This window comes from Lepidothrix coronata, unplaced genomic scaffold (genome assembly GCF_001604755.1).
Source record: "Lepidothrix coronata isolate B3197 unplaced genomic scaffold, Lepidothrix_coronata-1.0 Scaffold2, whole genome shotgun sequence".
Taxonomy (NCBI): domain Eukaryota; kingdom Metazoa; phylum Chordata; class Aves; order Passeriformes; family Pipridae; genus Lepidothrix; species Lepidothrix coronata.
The window spans coordinates 11,311,969-11,332,446 of NW_016690182.1; the positions used below are offsets into that span (position 1 = coordinate 11,311,969).

The 20,478-nt window shown below is 39.4% G+C and overlaps 1 protein-coding gene across 3 annotated transcripts in view; it reads right to left on the reverse strand.

The window, feature by feature from the left end:
• The window catches only part of LOC108497536 (connector enhancer of kinase suppressor of ras 2-like), a 169,936-nt gene that overhangs the window by 16,124 nt on the left and 133,334 nt on the right, over positions 1-20,478 (reverse strand). For all 3 annotated transcript variants that reach the window (XM_017815215.1, XM_017815219.1, XM_017815222.1), the window contains 6 exons: positions 15,851-15,885; positions 11,606-11,654; positions 9,071-9,119; positions 7,566-7,741; positions 6,051-6,124; positions 475-546 (listed from right to left, as the gene is read on the reverse strand). In XM_017815215.1, coding sequence (XP_017670704.1) covers positions 475-546; positions 6,051-6,124; positions 7,566-7,741; positions 9,071-9,119; positions 11,606-11,654; positions 15,851-15,885 — 455 coding nt within the window. The remainder of the gene's footprint in view (positions 1-474; positions 547-6,050; positions 6,125-7,565; positions 7,742-9,070; positions 9,120-11,605; positions 11,655-15,850; positions 15,886-20,478) is intronic.

A 20,478-nucleotide genomic window follows, 5' to 3' on the forward strand; every position in this document is an offset into this window, starting at 1 on the left:
TCAATCCCATTCCTGTTACAAATTGTTTTTCTCTGGTTTTAGGTCATGTCATGTTACTGTGGATTGTCACCAGAGCTAACTGTAAAATACCTTGTCCCATCACTGGGCATACTCTGCAGGAACCTTGGTGTGCTTGCATTGTTTTTATATAACAGAAACATTGATGCCACTAAGACTTCCAATCTTAACAAAAAAAAAAAAATCAGAAGTGTGATAAACCTCATACCCATTAACAAAACCCAATTTCTGATTAACGTAGATGAGACCAACACAACTGACTTTCCTTTGCAGAAAATTTCAGCAAAGTGAGCCACAGAATGTGATGTGTTTACTAAAATTAATGGAAGCCTGAGTGGACTAAGTCCTGAGAACACCATCAGCCAGCATGATCTCCACGAGTACATTCCTGTGGAGATGAAATGCTGAAGCACCAGGATAAAGAACATCCCACGATCAAGAGGAGACACAACTCACCTGTTCATTTCTTCAAGGCAGTCGGTTGCGAAGTAGAAGCTCTTTATTTTGGGGTGACATGCTTTGAAGGCACTGTAAAAAGAGCACAAAGAATAAAACCCACCTTTTTTCAGCTTGTCTACAAATACACAAGACTGCCCTGCTCGGTGATTCCTCAGCATGGGACAGGTTTCACAGGCATTTGTAACCTTCAGGCTGAATCTTGCTGCACAGATTTACAGCTGGATTCCTCCTGCTCTGGTTACATCTCCATTTGTGAACCTCATGCTTTGTAAAAATTCCAAAAGCCCTTGAAGGACTTAGAAATATAAATCCCTTCAATAACCACTGATGTTTCACATCTAACAAATTCTTGAAAATCTTATTGAGTATATTGAAGTACATCTTAGTTGTATTCCAAAGATCAGCTAGAGGAATAAGGGTCTGATCCCCCCACCTCTGCTCGGATATTTGGATTTTTTTGTGTCCTACAGAAAGAAATATAGAGGGCTGCCAAGTTCTGTTAAATTAGAAATCACTGGAATAATAGATAATAATCAGTCTGACAGCACGGGTGATTATAGTTCACATAAAATGCTTTTTATTAATGCTTTTATGTGATCTAATCCCTGGGCTCTCCCTCAGCTAAGAACAATAGTCATATTTTTACAAATTTTTTGTACGGGTATAATGAAAATGAGCATTGCTTTCAAGGAAACCACAAACTCCCAGCTTTAAAGACTATTAATTTGATTAGGTGGCAAATGTTAAAAAAATGCCACACTATCATTCATAAAATTTATGTTAAAATACTGACATTTAGGTAGTAATTGCCAGATGTAAGAACCAAATTAGGAATCATTACACGTGTAATTATGAAGAACCTGTGATGCAATGTTTCCACTATTAATAGCTTAAATGCAAATGAGCGTTTTATTAATTACTACAATTTCTTTCAGTTTTCAGAGACAAAATGAAAGCTGAGGAACCTTCCCTTGGTCACACTGCTTTTCCTATATATTGTATTAATTAAAATGCATCCAGTAACAGGCTTTCTTAACAAAAGTCCTCCAGCAGAGTTGTATTTGTGTGCAGTTTCCTTTTTCATGAGATTAGAGGTATAAAAGGGTAAGGTTATCTTTGCACAGAAGGTCGTCATAAAACATCTAAATTCCATAAAGAAGACTGGAGAGGTATTTCAGTATTGTTTTGGTATCTGGACAGTGATAATTCCAACTGCAAAGCTTCAACCCCCTGGCTACTTTTATTTTGTGAATAAAAGCAGTGACTAAACGTGAAATCCCACACAGGGTAGAACCTTTCTGCTGCCCACTAGATGGCATAGGCCTGTTAATTATACCTACTTGGGATCATTATATAAATGTAGTTTTAAGGGTGCTCTGATCAAATTGATGATTTCTTTTACCCAATTGGTATAACATGATTTTCATGTCAAAAATTCTCACTATTAGTGTCCTGTTTCTTGTTGCAGAACTTTTTTACTCCCCTGTGCCCACCAAGTACCAGCAACTCCAAGTGATTCTGTGAAAACAGCTGCTGTCTGTCTGTGGATGAGAAAAGTGGAATAGTTTTGGGCAAGCCTTTATACCCACGTGAATTAGAGCAGGACATTACACATCATTAATTACACAGTAATTAGCAAACACTGCACCTCCTCACAGAAATTCCTCACAGGGCTAAATTTTTAATGCTCAAAATAGAAAATCATGACTGAACAAACACTCCTGCATAGTTATATTTTTGGTCTGAACTCTGTGCAGCATCTCCACCTTCTCCTGTTCCATTTGCCCAACATCTCCCAGTGCTGAGGTGTAAGGATTGGCTGGAATTGGGGAGGATTATGTGGTGGATCTAAAGATCCTAATCCTCTCAGCTAATCCTGAGAGAATATCTATCACATGATGGAGTGCCTGCTTGTAAATAAGATTAATTTCCTAGACAGGACATTTACATACATAAAGGCATTAAAATGCCAATATTGGGGTTTCAAATGAACCTTTTAAAAGTTAGAAAATGTCAGAGTTAGTGTGATAAACACAATTTAATTTGGCTCCACTGTGCTCTTGTTATGTCAATCTGTGATCAGTGGATCATTTTCTAGTGGAAGGAGTCCCTGACCATGGGCAGGGGGTTGGAATAAAGTGATTTTTAAATGATCTTTGAGGTCCCTTCCAATCCACACCAGTCTGTGATTCTGGGACTATTTATTTGACTGTTACATTCTCACAGTAACTCCACCTCCATTAAGGGGCAGGGAGGTGAAATCAGGACTATGCAACAAATAAGGCACCACAGGCTCCTGTCTCAGTTGGTAAAGAATTTGTGAATGTGTCATAAAATGCAGAAACAGCAAGAATTTTGTCAAGGGGAGATCAGTTAAATGCTGCAGGTCTTCCTGCAGAGGAGTTCTCACATGCCAGGTCCCAGCAGACTTAATTGGTTACTACGTGAATGTTCCTTAAGATCTTTTTGCCTGATATTTTGTTGATTTCCTGAGATGGTGACAATTCCAGCTGCAATAATGGATTGCACTGTTACATGTTTACAGACTCAGAAAACAGCCCTTTATTGTTATGACATGGAGATCCTAATTCTGTGCAAACTCTTCACTGAAATGTTTTGCAGTTCTGTGTCAGGGCTGCAAAACATGACAATAAATCCATCTTCATCTCCCAGCAGTGTCACCAAAATTATTAGGGAAACATTTAGATACACCAGCATTTGGAACAGAAGAAAAGTCTCCAGGGAAACAATTCGAGATGCATAAATATGAATAATGCAAAAGAATGATATCTATATATTTTACATTTTGCTTGTTTTGGAGGGCCCCAAACTGGATGCAATGATGTAGATGTGGTGTAATGAATGCCAAGGATAAGGGAATAATCACTTCTAATATAGCCCAGGAAGCTTCTTCCCTGTGGGGACCCAGTAGTTGCTCAAGTGGGGTTTGCTGTCTGAAAGCCTGTCAAGTTCTTTGCAGAAGTAATAAAAATTACTAAAACTGTAGTAACACTTAAGCTAGAACTTCATCTCTATGTTACTTAAAACTTCATGTCTACTTGTACCACATCAATGACATTTGTGTAGAGCAACTGCACAGGCTCAATACAAAGTGCTAATTTATCCGTGACAAACTCAAGACCTAAATTTGCATTAACCAGGCAATGAAAGTTTTCACTGTGTGGAAATTGCTGAAGGTTCAGGCAAAGCACTAGTTAATAATGATTAATTATATTACTAGTTCAATTAGTCTTTATATCTGGGGATCAGCTTCATCATGGGGCATTATAATTACCAGTGTCTTTGAAAATAACACAATGTTCATGTCATGCCACAGCGTGCAGACTGAAATAACTATGACTCCTCATACAGGATGACCATTTTTAATCAGGAAGATGCAGGTGTTGCCTAAAAGCAGTGGCAAGGTTTTCAGTGTCAATGCAAAAAGCCTCCTTTCACAGGGATGAGGTCATTCTAGGTCCAGATATAGCCTGGAGAGCTGAACCAGTCTGAGATAATAATCAGTGTACCTTCATTAAATGCATTACTGAGGCAAATCATCAAACCATACAGAATAATGCAATTACTGTATATTCTTGTGAAAGCTTTCTTAAGGCTATTCCATTCCCTGTGTGCTGTGGACATCAGGAGCAGTGAAGCTATGAAACAGAACTCTCCATCCAGCAGAAGAGTGGGAAAGAGAAACCCATTAATTATCCCAGTAAGACTTCAAATCCTTTTGTTCAAAGGGGTTTGAACATTTCACATCAGTGGCTCCGAAAACAACAGAAATCTGAGGGGAAATCCAAGCTGAGTCCCAAAATGCTCTTAGCTTTGCTTTGAGAGAGCTGAAGAAGTGACAGTGGGATTTTAGCTTTTCAGTGGAATCAGGCAATGGAATCAGGCTCCTGTCCTTGGTAAGACAGCACAGGACAGGGAATGCTTTCCATGTGTGCTCCCAGGGGCTGTGGGTTGGAGCTGGCTGGATACAAGCAGGACCCTCCACTCCCACATGTTGGATATACCAAATTTAAGCGAGCCTGACACTGCACTTACATCCTCTGCAGTTTCAGAGGAGCAGATAAAACAATGGCAAATGTAAAGTGTGGGTTTTATGATGAGGGAAATATATAAATGATAGTCCATGAAGGAAGAAATCAAAGGGAAATTCAGCTCAGGAATAAAGGGAATATACTATGAACATCTTCATTATACTTTTACCTCTGGACCTGCCTCTTTCTGAAAGGATTCAAAGCCTGGAGGTTCTGAGCTTTCAGCCACGTGCAAAGTTTCAGTTAATCGGACCTTTTCCTGAGCACACACCCTCCAGAAGTGCTTCTCTGAGCAGAGTTCTGAGGGATTGTGCTCTCATGCTTAGAGGAAAGCTCTGGAAGCTATTTCTAGCTATGCACAACGACCTTCTGTTTGATCTTGCTTAATTCACTGAAATCTGTTAAGTGCTTTATATTCTAACAAAAGGGTATTATTTTTCCTGTATTTTTGTTCAATATCATTATTAATATCTACTCATTGCTCTGAGGTATTTATAGTGCTCAGTTCATGTGTAATTTCTATAGTGATACCCTCAGCTGAAAGGAGGAATAGAAGTATAAATTACACTATCTTGTACTTCTCAGACACAGTAATAACATCTCCGTGCAAGAACAGGCAATGAAGAGGTTTGATTTTCTGATGAGCAGACTCTGTTGTAATTCATATCTTCAATATTTCCATTGCACACGTGTTCATAGTTGTAGGACTTTTGTTCCTCAGACCAAAACTTCATTCAGTCATTGGAAAAGCACACCAAAAATCCAGGATGCTTAGTTAAATTAGGAAAGCATAAAGAAAACAAATGCAAGTAACTGAGGAGATACCAGCAAAGTGCTTGTCTGAAAGCATTGGAATTATTCTGTTAAACATGTTAATTCCAACCCCAACACTGCTTGGAAGTAATTTCCAGTGAGTGTCTGTTATTAAATATGCCTTAATTATGGAAAAGCTTATAATGTGCTTTTTACTGGGAGCAGAATGTAAAAGTAGCAATCTGCACATAAGCAATAATGCAATGCTCATTTTGCATATGGAACCTAAATATTTTAGCAGTTGAGAACAACACAATATTGGGTATGTAAAGCTTCCTCCATAAAGGGGAAAATTAAGATTATATTTACCATCCATTGCTATGACATTTTTAATGCTGTTTCCTACGGGCATTTATTGCACACTTGATTCTTACCATCGTGGCTGTTGTGAACCTGAGAAAGTTTTATCTCTTGAGTAAAGTGTTATCTGTGTTTTACTTTACTTACTTAGCTGAAGTTGTAACTGGGCTATGTGGCAAACTGAGCAAAGAGACTCAATTCACTGTAATCCAGCTATGAAGTTTACATGATATCTTTTATAATAAAGAGAAATACTAAAGTTTAAGGGGATCTGTGCTGCATCATTTACAGATGTCAAAGTTTTCTGAGTAGCTTCCTTTGGTGGACTTTGCAAATGTTTATTACTATGCACAGTAAACTTTCAAGAGCAACCCTTTGGTTTACAAACAAAACTGAGACTTTACTCACTGTTTTCGTCTGCATTCAATTGCTCTGTCTATCCTGAACTCGGGTAAACTAATGAATCCTTCTGCTTTCTCATCCTGCCAAAAGAGGAGGAAAAAGTGTTGGTGAGGAAAAGCATAAAATTAAAGAAATGAGAAATAATCACCAGCCATTTGGGTTTTATACACAGAACAACCACCCAATCAGTCAAAGTACTGAACACATCTTCCCCATACTGTTTTTACTCTGAAATGTGTTTAATTCATCACACAATGTCAATAACTTTGTGAAGTAACTCAACTGACAGTTTCTCAAAGGAGGCCCAGCCATTCTAATCCCCCTTTGCTGAAGATCATAGAAAACCTTCCAGCCACAGACACAGCACCTAAAATTGCATTTAAGGCCTTAACAGAGAAGAATTCTCAGTTTCTTCCTGATATATCTGCATTTTACAGGTGTTTGGTGGATGTCTCCCATTAAAGGCACAATTATCAGCCCATCTGCCCTGCTGACAGTAACTGAGGAGGCTCCTGCAGGGACCTCACTGTGATTAAATGGAGAGGTAATAACTGGGAAGTGCATCTTGTCACTTTTTTTGCTTCCTTTGAAGTAATTCAGCAGGAAAAGCAAGGAGATGTATTAACACCTGTCAGATTTTTGAAGAGTATTAACAAGTGCACGATGAAGTCTGGCTTGGATGTACCGACAGCCTGCTCCTCAGTGGGACCCCCAGTGCCACCACCCCGAGTGTGGCACTGTCACCAACACGTACAGCACAGAACCCGAGGGCCTTCATCACCCACACTGCTTTGGCTGACAGAAAACCACGAAAACTAAGGGTAATCGTGCTGCTAAAATTGTTCTCCTGAAGAAAATGGGAGATATTGAGTAGAATATCCAACAATCGCTGCACCTGCACACTGGGGCTCCCTGCAAACAAATGGAAAAGCAGCACTGAACCATTTGCGGCTTCTCCCTCTGTTGTTTTCCCCTACATTTCTGCAGATTGTGCCAGTGGTTTTCAGTAAAATTTCACCAAGAGCAGCATTTTACACATGTGAAACTGCAAACTCCAGACTAATTCAGCAAAAAGCAAGAGGAGCATCTACATAAAAATAACTTTTAGAGAAAGAGATCTACAGATTCAGATTTTCACATCTGCTTCGCACAATGCTTGACTAAGACAAATACACTTTATGCATATTACATTTTATACATTCCCTCACACAACTGAAACTGAGGAGGGCTGAGTGTGAACACTGTGTTAGTCCAAATAAACACGACCTGTGGAACAGTATTAACCACTGACATATTCATTTCTTTGTGAGCATCAGGAACATCTGCTGTTTTATTAAGCTCGAGCATGGACTTATAGACCTTAAAAAAGAATTTCAGATGAAATATTTCCAGCTAGAGCAACCCAGACCTGGCAATTAAAGTGGCAGTTCAGGAACATAACCAACCACGCAGTAAAAACAGACTTTAGCCAAAAGAATTATAAAGCCAAATTATTGCAGTTTTACTTTCTGCAATACTTACATTCTGGTTTGTGTACCAGTACAAGGAGGAATCCTTCAGAATAAACCAGTACTTTTTCCATTTCTGTGTGAAATAACCTTTGGCATCCTTTTTCTTCCAGAGCCAGCCCTCACAGTCGCCGTGCCCCAGGTCTTTGCAGGAGATGCGTCTCCTGCTCACGCTGGACAGGGAACTCCCTGAGAACACAACCAGGAAAACCCTGCTCAGTATAAACACATCACTCATTTTTAATGATGGTTCAATTCAAACCCCTCCAAGCCAAACCCTCTCCAAGTTTCTGGGAGAGGAGGTGGAATGAACAATTTCCAGATTCCACAATGCTCTGCAATTTTGGTTCCAGAGTGAACACGAAATAAAAAGGGCCTGGTTTGTGCAATGGTTTATTTAATCCCTTGAGGTTCATTCCTCTTAGGGCTGCACTTTTGTCTGATTAAGAGGGGCAGCATCATTCCAAACTAAAAATTTGTATGTATTTATTTATTTATTTGTATTAATTTATGTACTTATTTAGCCTCAGTCAGAAACTCAGAGTATGACACAATCCATAAACAAATGTAAATATTACTTTTTCCTCTTAGCAGCAGAAGGCCTGTCAAATTCTGGGAATTTTTAAACCCAATTTTTATGGTCAATAAAAAAGAAAGATTGTTCATTTCCATAACAATGCAATGCTTACGTGTCTTTTATGCTGAGTTTAAGTGAACAGCAATATTTTAACTTCACAACATTCTGTTAAAGGCAGAGCACCAGAAAAAGGTTTTTCCCTTGGTGTTATTTCAGTAAATCCTAATGGAGAGTCTTAGAACTTTAGTTGTGCCTTGTAAATATTATAAACCAGGGAGTTTAAATTATAATACCATTTTTTCCTGAAGAAAAACTTTGTAGGAAATTTCCTTAAGCTATTATTTTTTTTTCTGTGAAAAATCAAGTTTATAAAGATACAAGAATTACATTTGACCTGCAGCTGTGAAACAGGGAAGAAATTTAGAGAACATTAAATCATTGTCTCTTTCGTTCTGCAATGTTCCACAACCAAGTTCTCAATGATTTTCTCATTTAGAGTAACTATCTGAGCTGTGTCCTGGGCAGGTTTAGATGTTCCAAAAGCATGTACTACAATAAAAGGAACATTTTAAGGAGATTAAACCAACAAACTGAATTAGAGCCACACGTATTTTCATATGAATTTATTAGGTTATAATTATTTTTCTGTTTATTGTTTGATGTCTCAAATAGGCCATAAATAAAGAAGGAGGAAATAGCAAAATATACAAATACTACCTGTCTTCTTCCTCAGTCAGAGGAAATTGTACCACTCAGCCAAGCAATATTATACCCTATAAGACATTTATTTTGGTATTTTAATTCGGTATTTTACTTTGGTGTTTGCCATCACATTTAGAAATAGTTGAGTTAAGTTGAACTTTGGCACTTGACTGAGCTCAGTTGTTGTCAGAGAGGGAGCCCCAATTTCTAATTTCAAAATGTTAACTGGAATCAGTTACCTTTTGACCATTTCCTGCTCTTTACCCTGAGGGAAGCGTAATGGAATGACTGCAAGGAAAAAAGAAATAATTATGGAACACCAGTGCAAGTAATAGTAAAATTATTTGTTACTATTGCAATCAAATCATCAAGGATTATTTACATGAACAGCTATGAAGTAGTTTGAAAACTAAGGATACAAACTCACATGAATGATGCATAAATGACTGATACTTGAAGTTTATTGTAAGTATCAGTGAAATAGTCATACAAATATTCATTCAAAAAGAAATATCCACCCTAAATATTATACAGTTAATGTGGAAAGTCACGTGCTCAATGACATGTTGAAGTCAGGGTCTTTAACTGTTTCCAGCCACAGAAACAATGGAGTTTGTTGGGTTGGTAGGTTGACAGAATAGCTCTGAGGAGAAACAAAAATAATTCTTTCTTTTTTGGCTGAATTAGAAAATTGTTACAGATTCTGAAGAAAACCCTAAAGGCATCTCATTATTTAGACCTTCTAAAAACAGGGTTAGTACTCAAAACTGGTAAGATGTAAATGTTTAGGCACTCCAGAAAATAAACAGCTGAAAACAAGGCTCCAGCTACTGGAGAGACCAAGTTTGATTTTAAATAAGAGTAGAGGAGGGAGGAGTGGTTCTGGACATTTACAGACCTATCTGTAATTTAGCCCGTTCACAGCTTTGAACACTTTCTAGCAACTTGCAGAAATCAGCAGTTCCTGAGCACTAGAGGAGACAAAGGTTAATATTGCTCCTGTGCTGGAGGAAATGGGGTAAAATACAGCCACAAAACCAAAAGGCAAAAGTCTGTGAGAAAGCATTAAATGTGCACGACAACATCGGGGGTTTTACTGATGTACTTCCAATCACAGCAGCAGCATTGGTCAGTCATTTGTGGCAGCTGCAGGTCTGTGGTGACTGGGACTGAAACAATCTGTTCAACGGTCCTGCCTCCATAAAAATGCACGAGGGCAAAGCAGATACCTTTCTGAAAAGGACACCACCAAATTTTGCCACAATTTAGATTAAAGAAATATAGTGGTGGAATAAAACCCTAGAATTAAATGACAGTTTTCGTAGGTGATTAAAGTTAAAGAACTGCCAGCCAAATGGCACATCTGGAGGAGATACACATTAGGATACTCACCAGAAACTGGTGTGCCATCATTTAATAAAAAAGTTTGAAAAATAATGAAAATACAAGCACGACAAACCGGGGAGAGCTGAAAATATTAGTTCTTCTAAAGAGCTAAGTTAATTAGTCTTACTCTGTTTTGTTTCTGCTCACATACAACACATTCAAAGCAAGAAAACCAGAGAAAGTGAAAGGTTTGCAATACCTTGGGAATCTGTAGTTAATTAGCACTGCTAATGTACAAAATTCAAGCTCCATATTCTGAGAGATAAAGGAACCACTATAATATAATTAACTTGGTGGCAAACACTGTAAAAAACCAGTCAGAACTCACAGCTCTGAGTGACTCAGAGTTGCCATGGGAGACAGGCAGATGAGGGGAGAGCTCACCGGGGCTGACAGCGTTTCAATCCTTATCTCAAAACCACACCACAGAGCAAATGTCACAGAATGCACACCCTGCCACCCCAGCCCAGAGCAGCACAGGGGGGGGAGGGAAAAAACCAAAGTGGCAGAGCTAAATCTGTGCCCCATGAAGGTGAATTCATGAGATCTCAGTGTAATCAGAGGTAGGAGAAGTGCTGTCACCTAAACACCAAATGAAAAGCAAAGCTGGCTCCTTGTACCTCCACTAGTTTGGACCTTAGGAGTTTTTAAGAAAAACTATTGATCAGAGAGTTATCACAACCACAGAATGGTTTGGGTTGGAAGAGAGCTGAAACCACATCCAGTTCCACCCCCTGCCATGGACAGGGACACCTTCCACTAGGCCAGGTTGCTTCAAGCCCTGTCCAACCAAATCACTGTAAAAAGTGCCAAGTCAAAGTGAAGAACGGACATCCTACAAATGAAAGTTCTGGTTTTTGTCCTTTGTAGGAAGTATTTGCAAAATACTAAAAAAATAAAACAGTGTCTGGCTATTTTCCATAGAACAATGGTACCTCAAAATGTACCTCAAAATGTACCTCAAAATTGGTACAGCAAAAATACTTGAAAAACTTAATCCCATCCCTCCCTGTCACTGTATTTATACTGTGTAAATATTTTTAAAAATTATTTTAAAAACTTTCTTTACCTTCAGGGCAACCCTTCCGCCAGAGGTATCTTCTAACCTAGACATTGTGTGTGATTCTTCACCCCAAACTAGCACATACTTCAGAACTTACACTAAGGTTCCTAAACTTAATTAGTACTGCAGACACACTGACCTGCTGTGGTTGCAGCAGCCAATTTTCTGAACATGGAAATTATGTCTAGATTTTTGTTTTCAGCTGTTTCATAACAGACAAATGTCAAGGTTTGGGATATCTTAAATATCTTCCTAAAATATGACAATGAATTAAACAATTGAGGATTTTTTTTTGTTCATTTAAAGTACATTTATAAATCATTACCTTCCTCATGGATGTGTTTCCTGGATGGTCAATGGCAGAACTTGCATATCTAGGACAGAGAGAAGAAAGATGTCAAATAACCACAGGAGAAAATAATAATCTGAATATGTGGTGCATATACACAGACACTGTGCATTCCCAAATCTACCCATGACACCCTGCAGCACAGAGTTTGTAACATTTTGCTACAGGATGCTGCAAACACAACAAATTTTATACTTCAAAATGCAAAAATACTCTCTCTGGTATATCTGAGCTTTCTCCTGGAGTTCTCTGGAGAATGGAGAACAAAGCAGGGCAACATCACCAGAGGCCTTTCCTTGTACGGTGCAAACAGTGCTGGCCATGGATGGAAATAGGACACTGAATCAGGGTCAAATCTGTCTGATCTGGAGCACAAATTCTTAAACACATTTTCCACTCATGCTTTCAAAAGCAAGGAGAAGGAGAAGCCTTAAAATTGTGCCTGTGTTTCCCTTGCAGGCGTGGCTGGTGAGCAGAGCAGGGAGCTCTGCACAGCCCAGGGCTCCGGGGGATGGCACGGCTACATTATACACTCGTGGAAGATGTCAAGGTTTCCTATCATCAACTAAAAAAACTCTCCTAAAGTAAAATAAGGATGAAAGAACACAGAGAACCCTGCTAAGCACAGAGTTTTAAAAAAAAGCTGCAGCAGTGACTCCAGTGTGTGCACCCATTATTCCTTTCTCCCCTGTGAACACCCAACAGGGCAAAGGCTCCTGGTAAACAGGAAAACAAAGTGTCTGCTGCTCCAGGAACATTTAGTTCAACTTGCCTTCCTAAACCTCAGAACACTCCCACATGTAGTGATTCCACCTCCAGTTGCAGACTGTCATTTCCTAAATCACAACACCTGCTCAGAAGTGGAGTCACAACTCCCCTGTATCATTTACCAGAAGAGCTTCTTGAGAAATCTTAGTGTGCAGGAAACCACCTGCACGTTGTGGTTTGGGTTCTGCAGTGTCTCCTGCAGAAAGCAATAGCATCTCATAGTAAGAGAAGTGTCTGAACATCATAGTTGGAGACCAGGAAGAGGCTTGAGGTAAAGCATGTTATATTTACAGAAAATTACCCATTAGATAATTTAAAAACTGGTATTAGTGTAAGAATTAGAAACAGAGTTGATGAATGGCTTAAGCACCACATTGAGTACTAAAAGAAGGTTATGCTGAAAGGGGAAACATAATAATGGAGGAGGAATAATAGTGAAGCTGCTCAGCTGAGGTAGTAACCAGTTTTATTTTGTGTTTTTGCTAAGAACTATGGGCTAAAATGAGGCCCCAAAGATGGGGAAGACTGAATTTCCCTAAGGGACTTGCAAACGTATGAGAGGAGCTAAACTACCTCCCTTGTAGAAATGCATTTCAATTCAGAGATATAAAGTGATGTGCCAAGTCCTGATTCGGGTAAGTAAACAGAATGTTTGCTGTCAAACTATTCAAATTTGGTGGTAGGGAAGACTCAAGTAGGGTTTGAGTGTGACTGGACAGTGTCCTACACCCGGGGGGGGTGGTGGAGGTCCAGCCCAGTGTGAAATGCTGGCCCAGCTCTGTGATGTGGATGTGCCAGAAGAGTTGGGTGAAAGCAGAGGTGACAGGCAGAGATACCTCACTTTTATTCTGCTTGAGGCTGTCCCAGAGCTGCTGGGTTTGTCCTACATTCTGCTCATCTGAGGGGTTTAAGAAGCTCCCTATTCCCAGTGACACTCTGCAGTCTCGTGTTCCTCACACAGCTCCTGGGGCTTTCAGCACGTGTTCCCTGCAGCCTGCGGGATGTTCTGCTACGTACAAGAAATGTCTTCTGTTGTTTGGCTTTTGGTTTTGTTTCTGGCTTTTTTTAAAGCAAAGGATACAATAATATCACAGAAACTCAAATAGGTCCTTGAACAGTTAAAATCCCAGAATCCCAGACTGGTTTGGGTTGGAAGGGACCTTAAAGCCCATCCAGTCCCACCCCCTGTCATGGGCAGGGACACCTTCCACTATCCCAGGTTGCTCCAAGCCCCGTCCAACCTGGCCTTGGACACTTCCAGGGATGGGGCTGCCACAGCTTCTCTGGACAACCTGTGCTAGGGCCTCCCCACCCTCACAGGGAAGAACTCCCTCCTAATACCCAACCTAGATTTCCCCCTTTTCAGTTATTGGAGATAATGTTATTTCATCCAAATATATCAATCTCTCCGCACAGTTTGTCTCCCATTCCCCAAAGCCTAACTCTATGGGATAAATATCTGAAAAATTGGTTTTATTTTGGTTTAAGCTGTTCAAATCACTTAAAAGAAGGTTATTAGGGGGAAGAAAATATAATTCTGCCTCTTAAATTATTTTTCAGCATATTGAAATGATATAATATGGTTGTGTTTTGGGCCTGAAATCTGTCTGGGAGAAGGATTAGGAAAGGGAGAGTCATTCTATAAAAGAATATAAAAGAATAGCCTTTTGCTATGAAAGTTTGCCAAAATTTCATCAAGTCATATGTCCCTGGAAACTGTCTGTTGGCAGATGTCCTGTGGAGATGTGTGTCCTGTCCACCAGGGATGTTCCATCTGGATTGTGATGTCCCTGCCAAACTGAGCATGTGCAACCCTCAGAATAATTAGACACCCTTTGCTCTGTGAAGAACAAAATTCCTTTGCCTCTCTTCCTTGTGGCTGCACAAAACTGTGGCTTGGAGAAGGAAATAAAAAAGGGATGAGACGTGGGACTGTGGTTTTGTGAAGGGTCTGTGGTTTGTTTCGGATACCCAAGGAGGGCACAGCCAGAAGAAAGGGGAGAAAAGGGAGTGACTAAACACAAGAAGAAGCAAGAGTAAGGGAAGAACAGGACAACAGCACCCGGGAAAGAGCTGAGAGACTAAGTAAAAACAGTAAAAAATTCAGATTTACAGACAGCAGTAGGTTTTGAAAACTCAAGTATAAGAGATAAGAGCAAAAGGTGAAATCCAATTGTTACTTAAAAAGAGATAGAGAGTGACACTTTTCCCCAGGTAACCCTGCCCTGCACAGGATGGGGAATGCTCTCGGTTGGAAATGGAATAAAATACTAAGCAGGCCTATATTTAACTTACTGCAAAAATACCCCTCCATTTAGCTGAGGTAGTGATGGTGAGGTAACACAATATGCCCTGGTGATAATGGAGAGACAAGACTGGCTTTTATAAGGTGTCCCTCACTTTCCTCTCCGATACCAGTGCTGTTTGATTAATTAAATGCCATTTTAACCATGAACAGCACCTACACCTGAGAAACACCAGTAGAACTGCCTGTCAACTGAACTATGGTGTTTACTACTCATATAAAGAGGCAAAAATGCTGCCAGTCCTGAAAAATCAGGCACGAAGTAGAGTGTGTTTGGTGATCAACAACTGATCCTGTTGAGGCTCAGATTTCAGCTTTGTGGCACTGAAGGAAATCAGCAGCAACTGTAAATCCTTTAGACTGGCCAAAGCACTCGAAATGTGATTAATTATTTTATATCCAGTGCATGGTTCAGCTTCTTAAATAGGTTTAGTCCATATACCAGGTGAAAAAGTGTAAAAAAGAACCAGTATCTGTATGAACAGATTCCAATTAAGCTTAATTAGGATGTCTGATGATGCCAAAGTATCTTTTATTTCAAACTTATTCTTTTAGTGTGACTTATTGGATACAACATGAATATGAACAGACATCATCAGACAAACTGTAAAGGAACAAAAGAAAAAATCGCTGTTTTCTTTGTTATAATTAATTGATTCACTTGGGATATAAAGGCCAAACTAAAGACCCCATTCTTAGTATTTATCAAATATGAGTCACGAATGTAACCTGTAATTTTTTACTGACTGAATTAGCATGTAGGTGTCCACTGAAACATTCTGCCCGTTGGTTTCAAAAATCATGTTAGACACACATTGTGGTTTTCATCCTCAGAGCAAGTCTGAAATAGTGCATTTCAAAAGTAAAAATAAAAGATGGGGCAAAACGTATACTACTTTGTAGAGGTATAATTTCCCCCTCCTAGTAATATTTTATAAACTTATATTTGGACCTTTGTAATCTATGTTTATACCAGATGTTAGCAAATGAAAGTTCTGACAGTTACTGAATGATATTAATGCTGATATCTCTAGCCCCCGAAAATTTATTGCTCAAATGCTACAGCAAAGTTTCTAAAAGTAAACCAGCAAGTACAATTCATAAATATATCGTGTATATATCCCAGTAGAGAATAAGAGAAGTGTTACCTTTCAGTATCTCCAGTGACTGTGTCCCCTGCTCTCTGTAGAAGAAAAATAAATAGTATTAAGCATGACTATAAACCAGACTTCCTTGGTGCTCTGAGCACATCAGTGTCTGCAGGGAAACAAGTCACAGAGGTAAACCACAGTCATTCTGTAACTCTAAGGCAAAGGAAGTGGAACATTTAGTTCAATTTCTAGTTAAATGTTATTTTAAAATGAAGATCATATTCAAACCAACTTGCATCTGCACTTGTAAATTAGTTTAACCACTGTACAAGTGTGAGTAAAGCTCTTCAAAAGAAGAAATTTGTTAGAATGTCAGTGTTTGCAAAAATGTTAACATTTGAAAGGGAGTTGAAGTGTAAAGGGCAAGTGCTACAGTATAGAATACAGAATATCAGAAGGACAAACTGTCATCCAAAGTTTCTTTTATGACATTCTTACACAGCTTTACAGAACTTGATTTACTACACTGATTACTTCTCTGAGGTTTGGAAGTGAACATGCCTTTTAGTGCTAAGTAGTAACTGATTTAGGATTAAAAATAAAATCTTCAGGCTGTTTATGTCACTTTAAACCAAACTTTACGTGGGAGAAGTTTTCCCACAGCTAAAAGATTAAATTTACAAAACCTGAAATTACAAAAAAAAAGAGCATTTTTTAAAATTAATGTGTATTTTTTTACAAATGCATTTTACAAATGCATTTTACTTGCAAAATCTTTGACAATACACTTCTCTGAATAACCAAACAGCAAACAGATAATTTTTGTAGGTACAATGTTCGTATTTTAATGTCACTACTTAGGCCTACAGGAGGTATTTAATCACTCATGGCTTCAGGGCACAGCTACAAAACCAAAATGTAAGAGGCAGGAAGTTTGCTGGGGCTGTTTGACCACAGGGCCCTGCACAGGGATATTTTTTCATATTTTCTAAGAAACCCTTAAAAGTGCAGGGGACAAGGACACTTTTTGCCACCTCCTTCTTCTCAAGCCCCACTGGGGGACCCACCTACAGAACCAGTTACCAGCTTTTACTGGGCTGTTTCTGCTGCAGGAAGAGCAGAACTGCCTCCTGGAGCAGGCAAAAAACCCCGAGGGGTCAAGTAATCCCAAAAATAACCAATAAGTTTGGAGGGGATTGATGATCCCACAGTGATATTAAGATACCTCAGGAGTTGAGTTCATGCCCTGCTTGCACCCAGTAAGACTAAGGGCAGAAAGACATTTCCACGTAGATCCACATAACTACTTTCCTTCTTTAAGCATTCCTGATATTCAAAGCTTTCCTCAGATCCAAAGGAGAACAGGGAACATGCTTTTACCTTCTACAATAATCAGGATGCTACAAATTTTACAACTAACTTCATTTCCTCCTGTTGCCACATTAAATACCAGCCTTTTACTTGTCCTGCTGGTTGCCTCAGCTAAAATATTGCAGCCAATGTGAGTATCAAAGATGGCACCATGTAAATAAGAGACCTTACCTGATGAAAACTAATGAAATAGTGTCCTTACAGTTAAAAGCAGGGAGTTCTCTGACACACCTTGTTGAAATCAGGCAGAGTAGAAACTCCCCATTGAGTGAACAGGCTTTCCCAGGTGCCATAAATACCTCAATTCTCCTTAGAGGACACTGAAATCCAGCCTAGAGAACTTATAAAAATGAAATACCATCTAGAAATATTCCCATTTTCTCAGAGCAGACTGTAAGAGGTAACAGCACACACCTAAAGCAAAATATCTGCTTGAAGAGCTGTTATTTTGGTGCTGCCAATGCTCTGCTAAATACCAGTGAACCAGTCTGATCATCCCTGGAATTACTGTGGGCAGCCCAGGAAAAGATTGTGTGGCCAACCAAGCAAAAGCACTTTGACAGCAGCACTCCCCATCCTGCTGTTATAAAAATAGAACTTATTCATACCAGAAGGCTCAAAGCTTCTCTTATCCCTCTGACTTCTAGAGTTTCTAATTTTAGCAACCACAAGTGGGATTACTGATTCAGACAGGGTTGCCCATTCCATTCCTTCGTTTTCTTTTTCGAAACTGCTCCCAAAGTAAAAGCAAATGGTTCTATATCAGGGTTTATTCACCTTCTCTCCCAGATGGGACTCATCCCACACTCCCTTCTCTGATAAAGCTCAAACAACCCCCCTCACACTGTGCTGCCCGTTCTTGTTTCATCACCTGTGTCACAAATTTTCACTGCTGCTGCAGAACTGACCTGTTTCCTTCCAAATAAATGCACAAAGAACACCCACATCACAGGTGATCACCTTGGATCGTGGTTCCCAGATTCCTTTTGATCAGATATATTCCAGCAGCTGTAAACTTTCACGAGGGTGATGTGAACCTGCATATATTAGGCTGAAAAAAAGCCATGCTGGAGTGAAATGTGCTCCTGTTCATAAAGCACATCTTTCTAGAGGTCAGTCTTTCAACACCACCAATTTTCTGCATTACCAAGCACTAATTTTCAAAGATATTGAATAATATAATGTAATCAACTAAAGCATGGTTTGTAGTAGGGAAGTGTAAAATGGTTCTATAACACGGGAAAAAGAAAAATGTGAGTTAAGCATTGAACTACTCATAGATTATGTAAATTTTAACTGTTTATTAGTTCACTATAATTTAGAAAAGAGGAAAGAAGAGCATCTACACAAACATAGAGAGGGAGAAAATAGTTGATATGAGTACTTGAAAGGTAGAAAACCTATTTATGACCTTTTAAGCTTTTATCAATACTTAATTTATTAAGAGAAAAATCTCTGTTCCTGATCAGTGCATTACTAACATACAGATTATTACCAGTATGGACACTGAGGTTTACTACAGACCTTTATCACATATTTATGACCTTTTATTTGACTGGTTTTTTTCCCCCAAAGAGGCTGCCATGGGAGTACAATCTAGTTACTACCAACCTTTAAAAAGGATTTCTGATGGTATTCATGGAAACACCCCCACATTGACATTTCTATAAATGTCTACATACAGATATAATTAACATCCTTGTGTAATTGTAATTACATGCAGATACAATACTGACAATGACTTCCACGTGGGAGACTCCTACCTGCAATTTCAGCAACCTTACACGTAATTTTTGAGCAGTTTGTGATACTTGAGAACAAATTGTCTTATTCCTGTTCCCAAACTAAAACTTCATCTTTCTAAAAGGCCACTTTCCTGACTCGCAGACATGTGGGAGGCTCAGGAGGCACAAGTCTTGTCGTGCTGTCAGAGACTATAAAGCACAAATTCTGTGAAATTCAGGTCACTGGCACCTCTCAGCCTTCTTTAGTCAGCTCCACATTTAGGGGGCTCTAGGGATTCCCAGGGATCTGCTTCTGCCTTGCACGAGTAGAAATGAAAGGACAAAAAGCCTGTTATGGTCTCACAGACAGATCTGAAGGTCCTCTCCCAGAGGAAATCCTGAAACTTCTATAAATAACTTCTAACAAAAAAACCCGCTTCCCTTGAATCAGAATTTCTTCTTCTTCTAAGAAACAGAGAAATCACACAGACCACAGAAAACAAAAGACCCCCGATTTGCAGAGATAATGTGGAAAAAGTCATTGTTTACTAGAGGAAGACATTAGAATAGTTTTTAATGAGATAAGAATTGTTTGATAATGTGTGTCACTAATCTCAATTGTCAAATGCAATCTAATCATTCCATCTGGATATGTCATTTATTCAGATGCATAAAAGATTCTTTATTCTAAACACTGTTCTTCCGTTCTTCTGTACTCAGATACTGGATTATTATTAATAAAAGTAAAAAAAGCAAAAAATGTTTCATCTTCTGCTTCCTTAACTCACACATTCAATATCCTAAACATTTCTTTACATGCTGTCTGCTCAGAAGTGGCTTTGTTGTCAGGAGCTTTACTTATCTCTCCACCTCAGTGAGCTGATGCTTCAGCCACTGAATATACTTCCAAAATTATTATGCTCAGCCAAAAATGAAAGTGGCCTTTGAGGGTTTCATTCGCCTCCGTCTTGCTGAGGGGAGAGATAATAGAGACAGGAAATCATCTAATGTAATCTGCATCTATGTACGGTTCAGAGGGACTCACATTCAGGCTGAAGAAACAAAAAGGGCAGGTGAGAAAATTAACTGGAGGCAGAGGAAAATGATCCACTCGGAATCTGTAATTACGTGGTAATTCTGAACGTTATGGCAGCGCTGTAGGTAAGAGAGGAGGCAGCAAAAGGGGAGGGAAGTGCAAGAGCGGAGTTTGCTGTGGTTGAAAGGATGTAGTGAAGCTCCAGAAGTTACACAGACCAGGGAAAACCAGTCAGTTCCCTCCCCTTCCTTCTCTCACTTTCCTTTTCTGCCGTGCAATGCTTCGGTCCTACAAAACCCCACCTCCCGCTGGGGAAGGGAGGGAGCCTGAGAGGGGAAGGGGACCACGGACTGAGCCAGGGACTGCAGGGAAAACTCAGAGGAGAGTCCCCAGAGAGTTCCAGCTGGCTCCCTGCACACTGATCCTTTCAGCAGCAGCAGATATTTGGGTGATAATGGAGATATTTGTATTTGGTGCATCTTCTGGATGACAAATATTGCAATTATCACAGCAGTAATATCACTTGTAGCCAATGTTTATCAACAAAGGCAGAA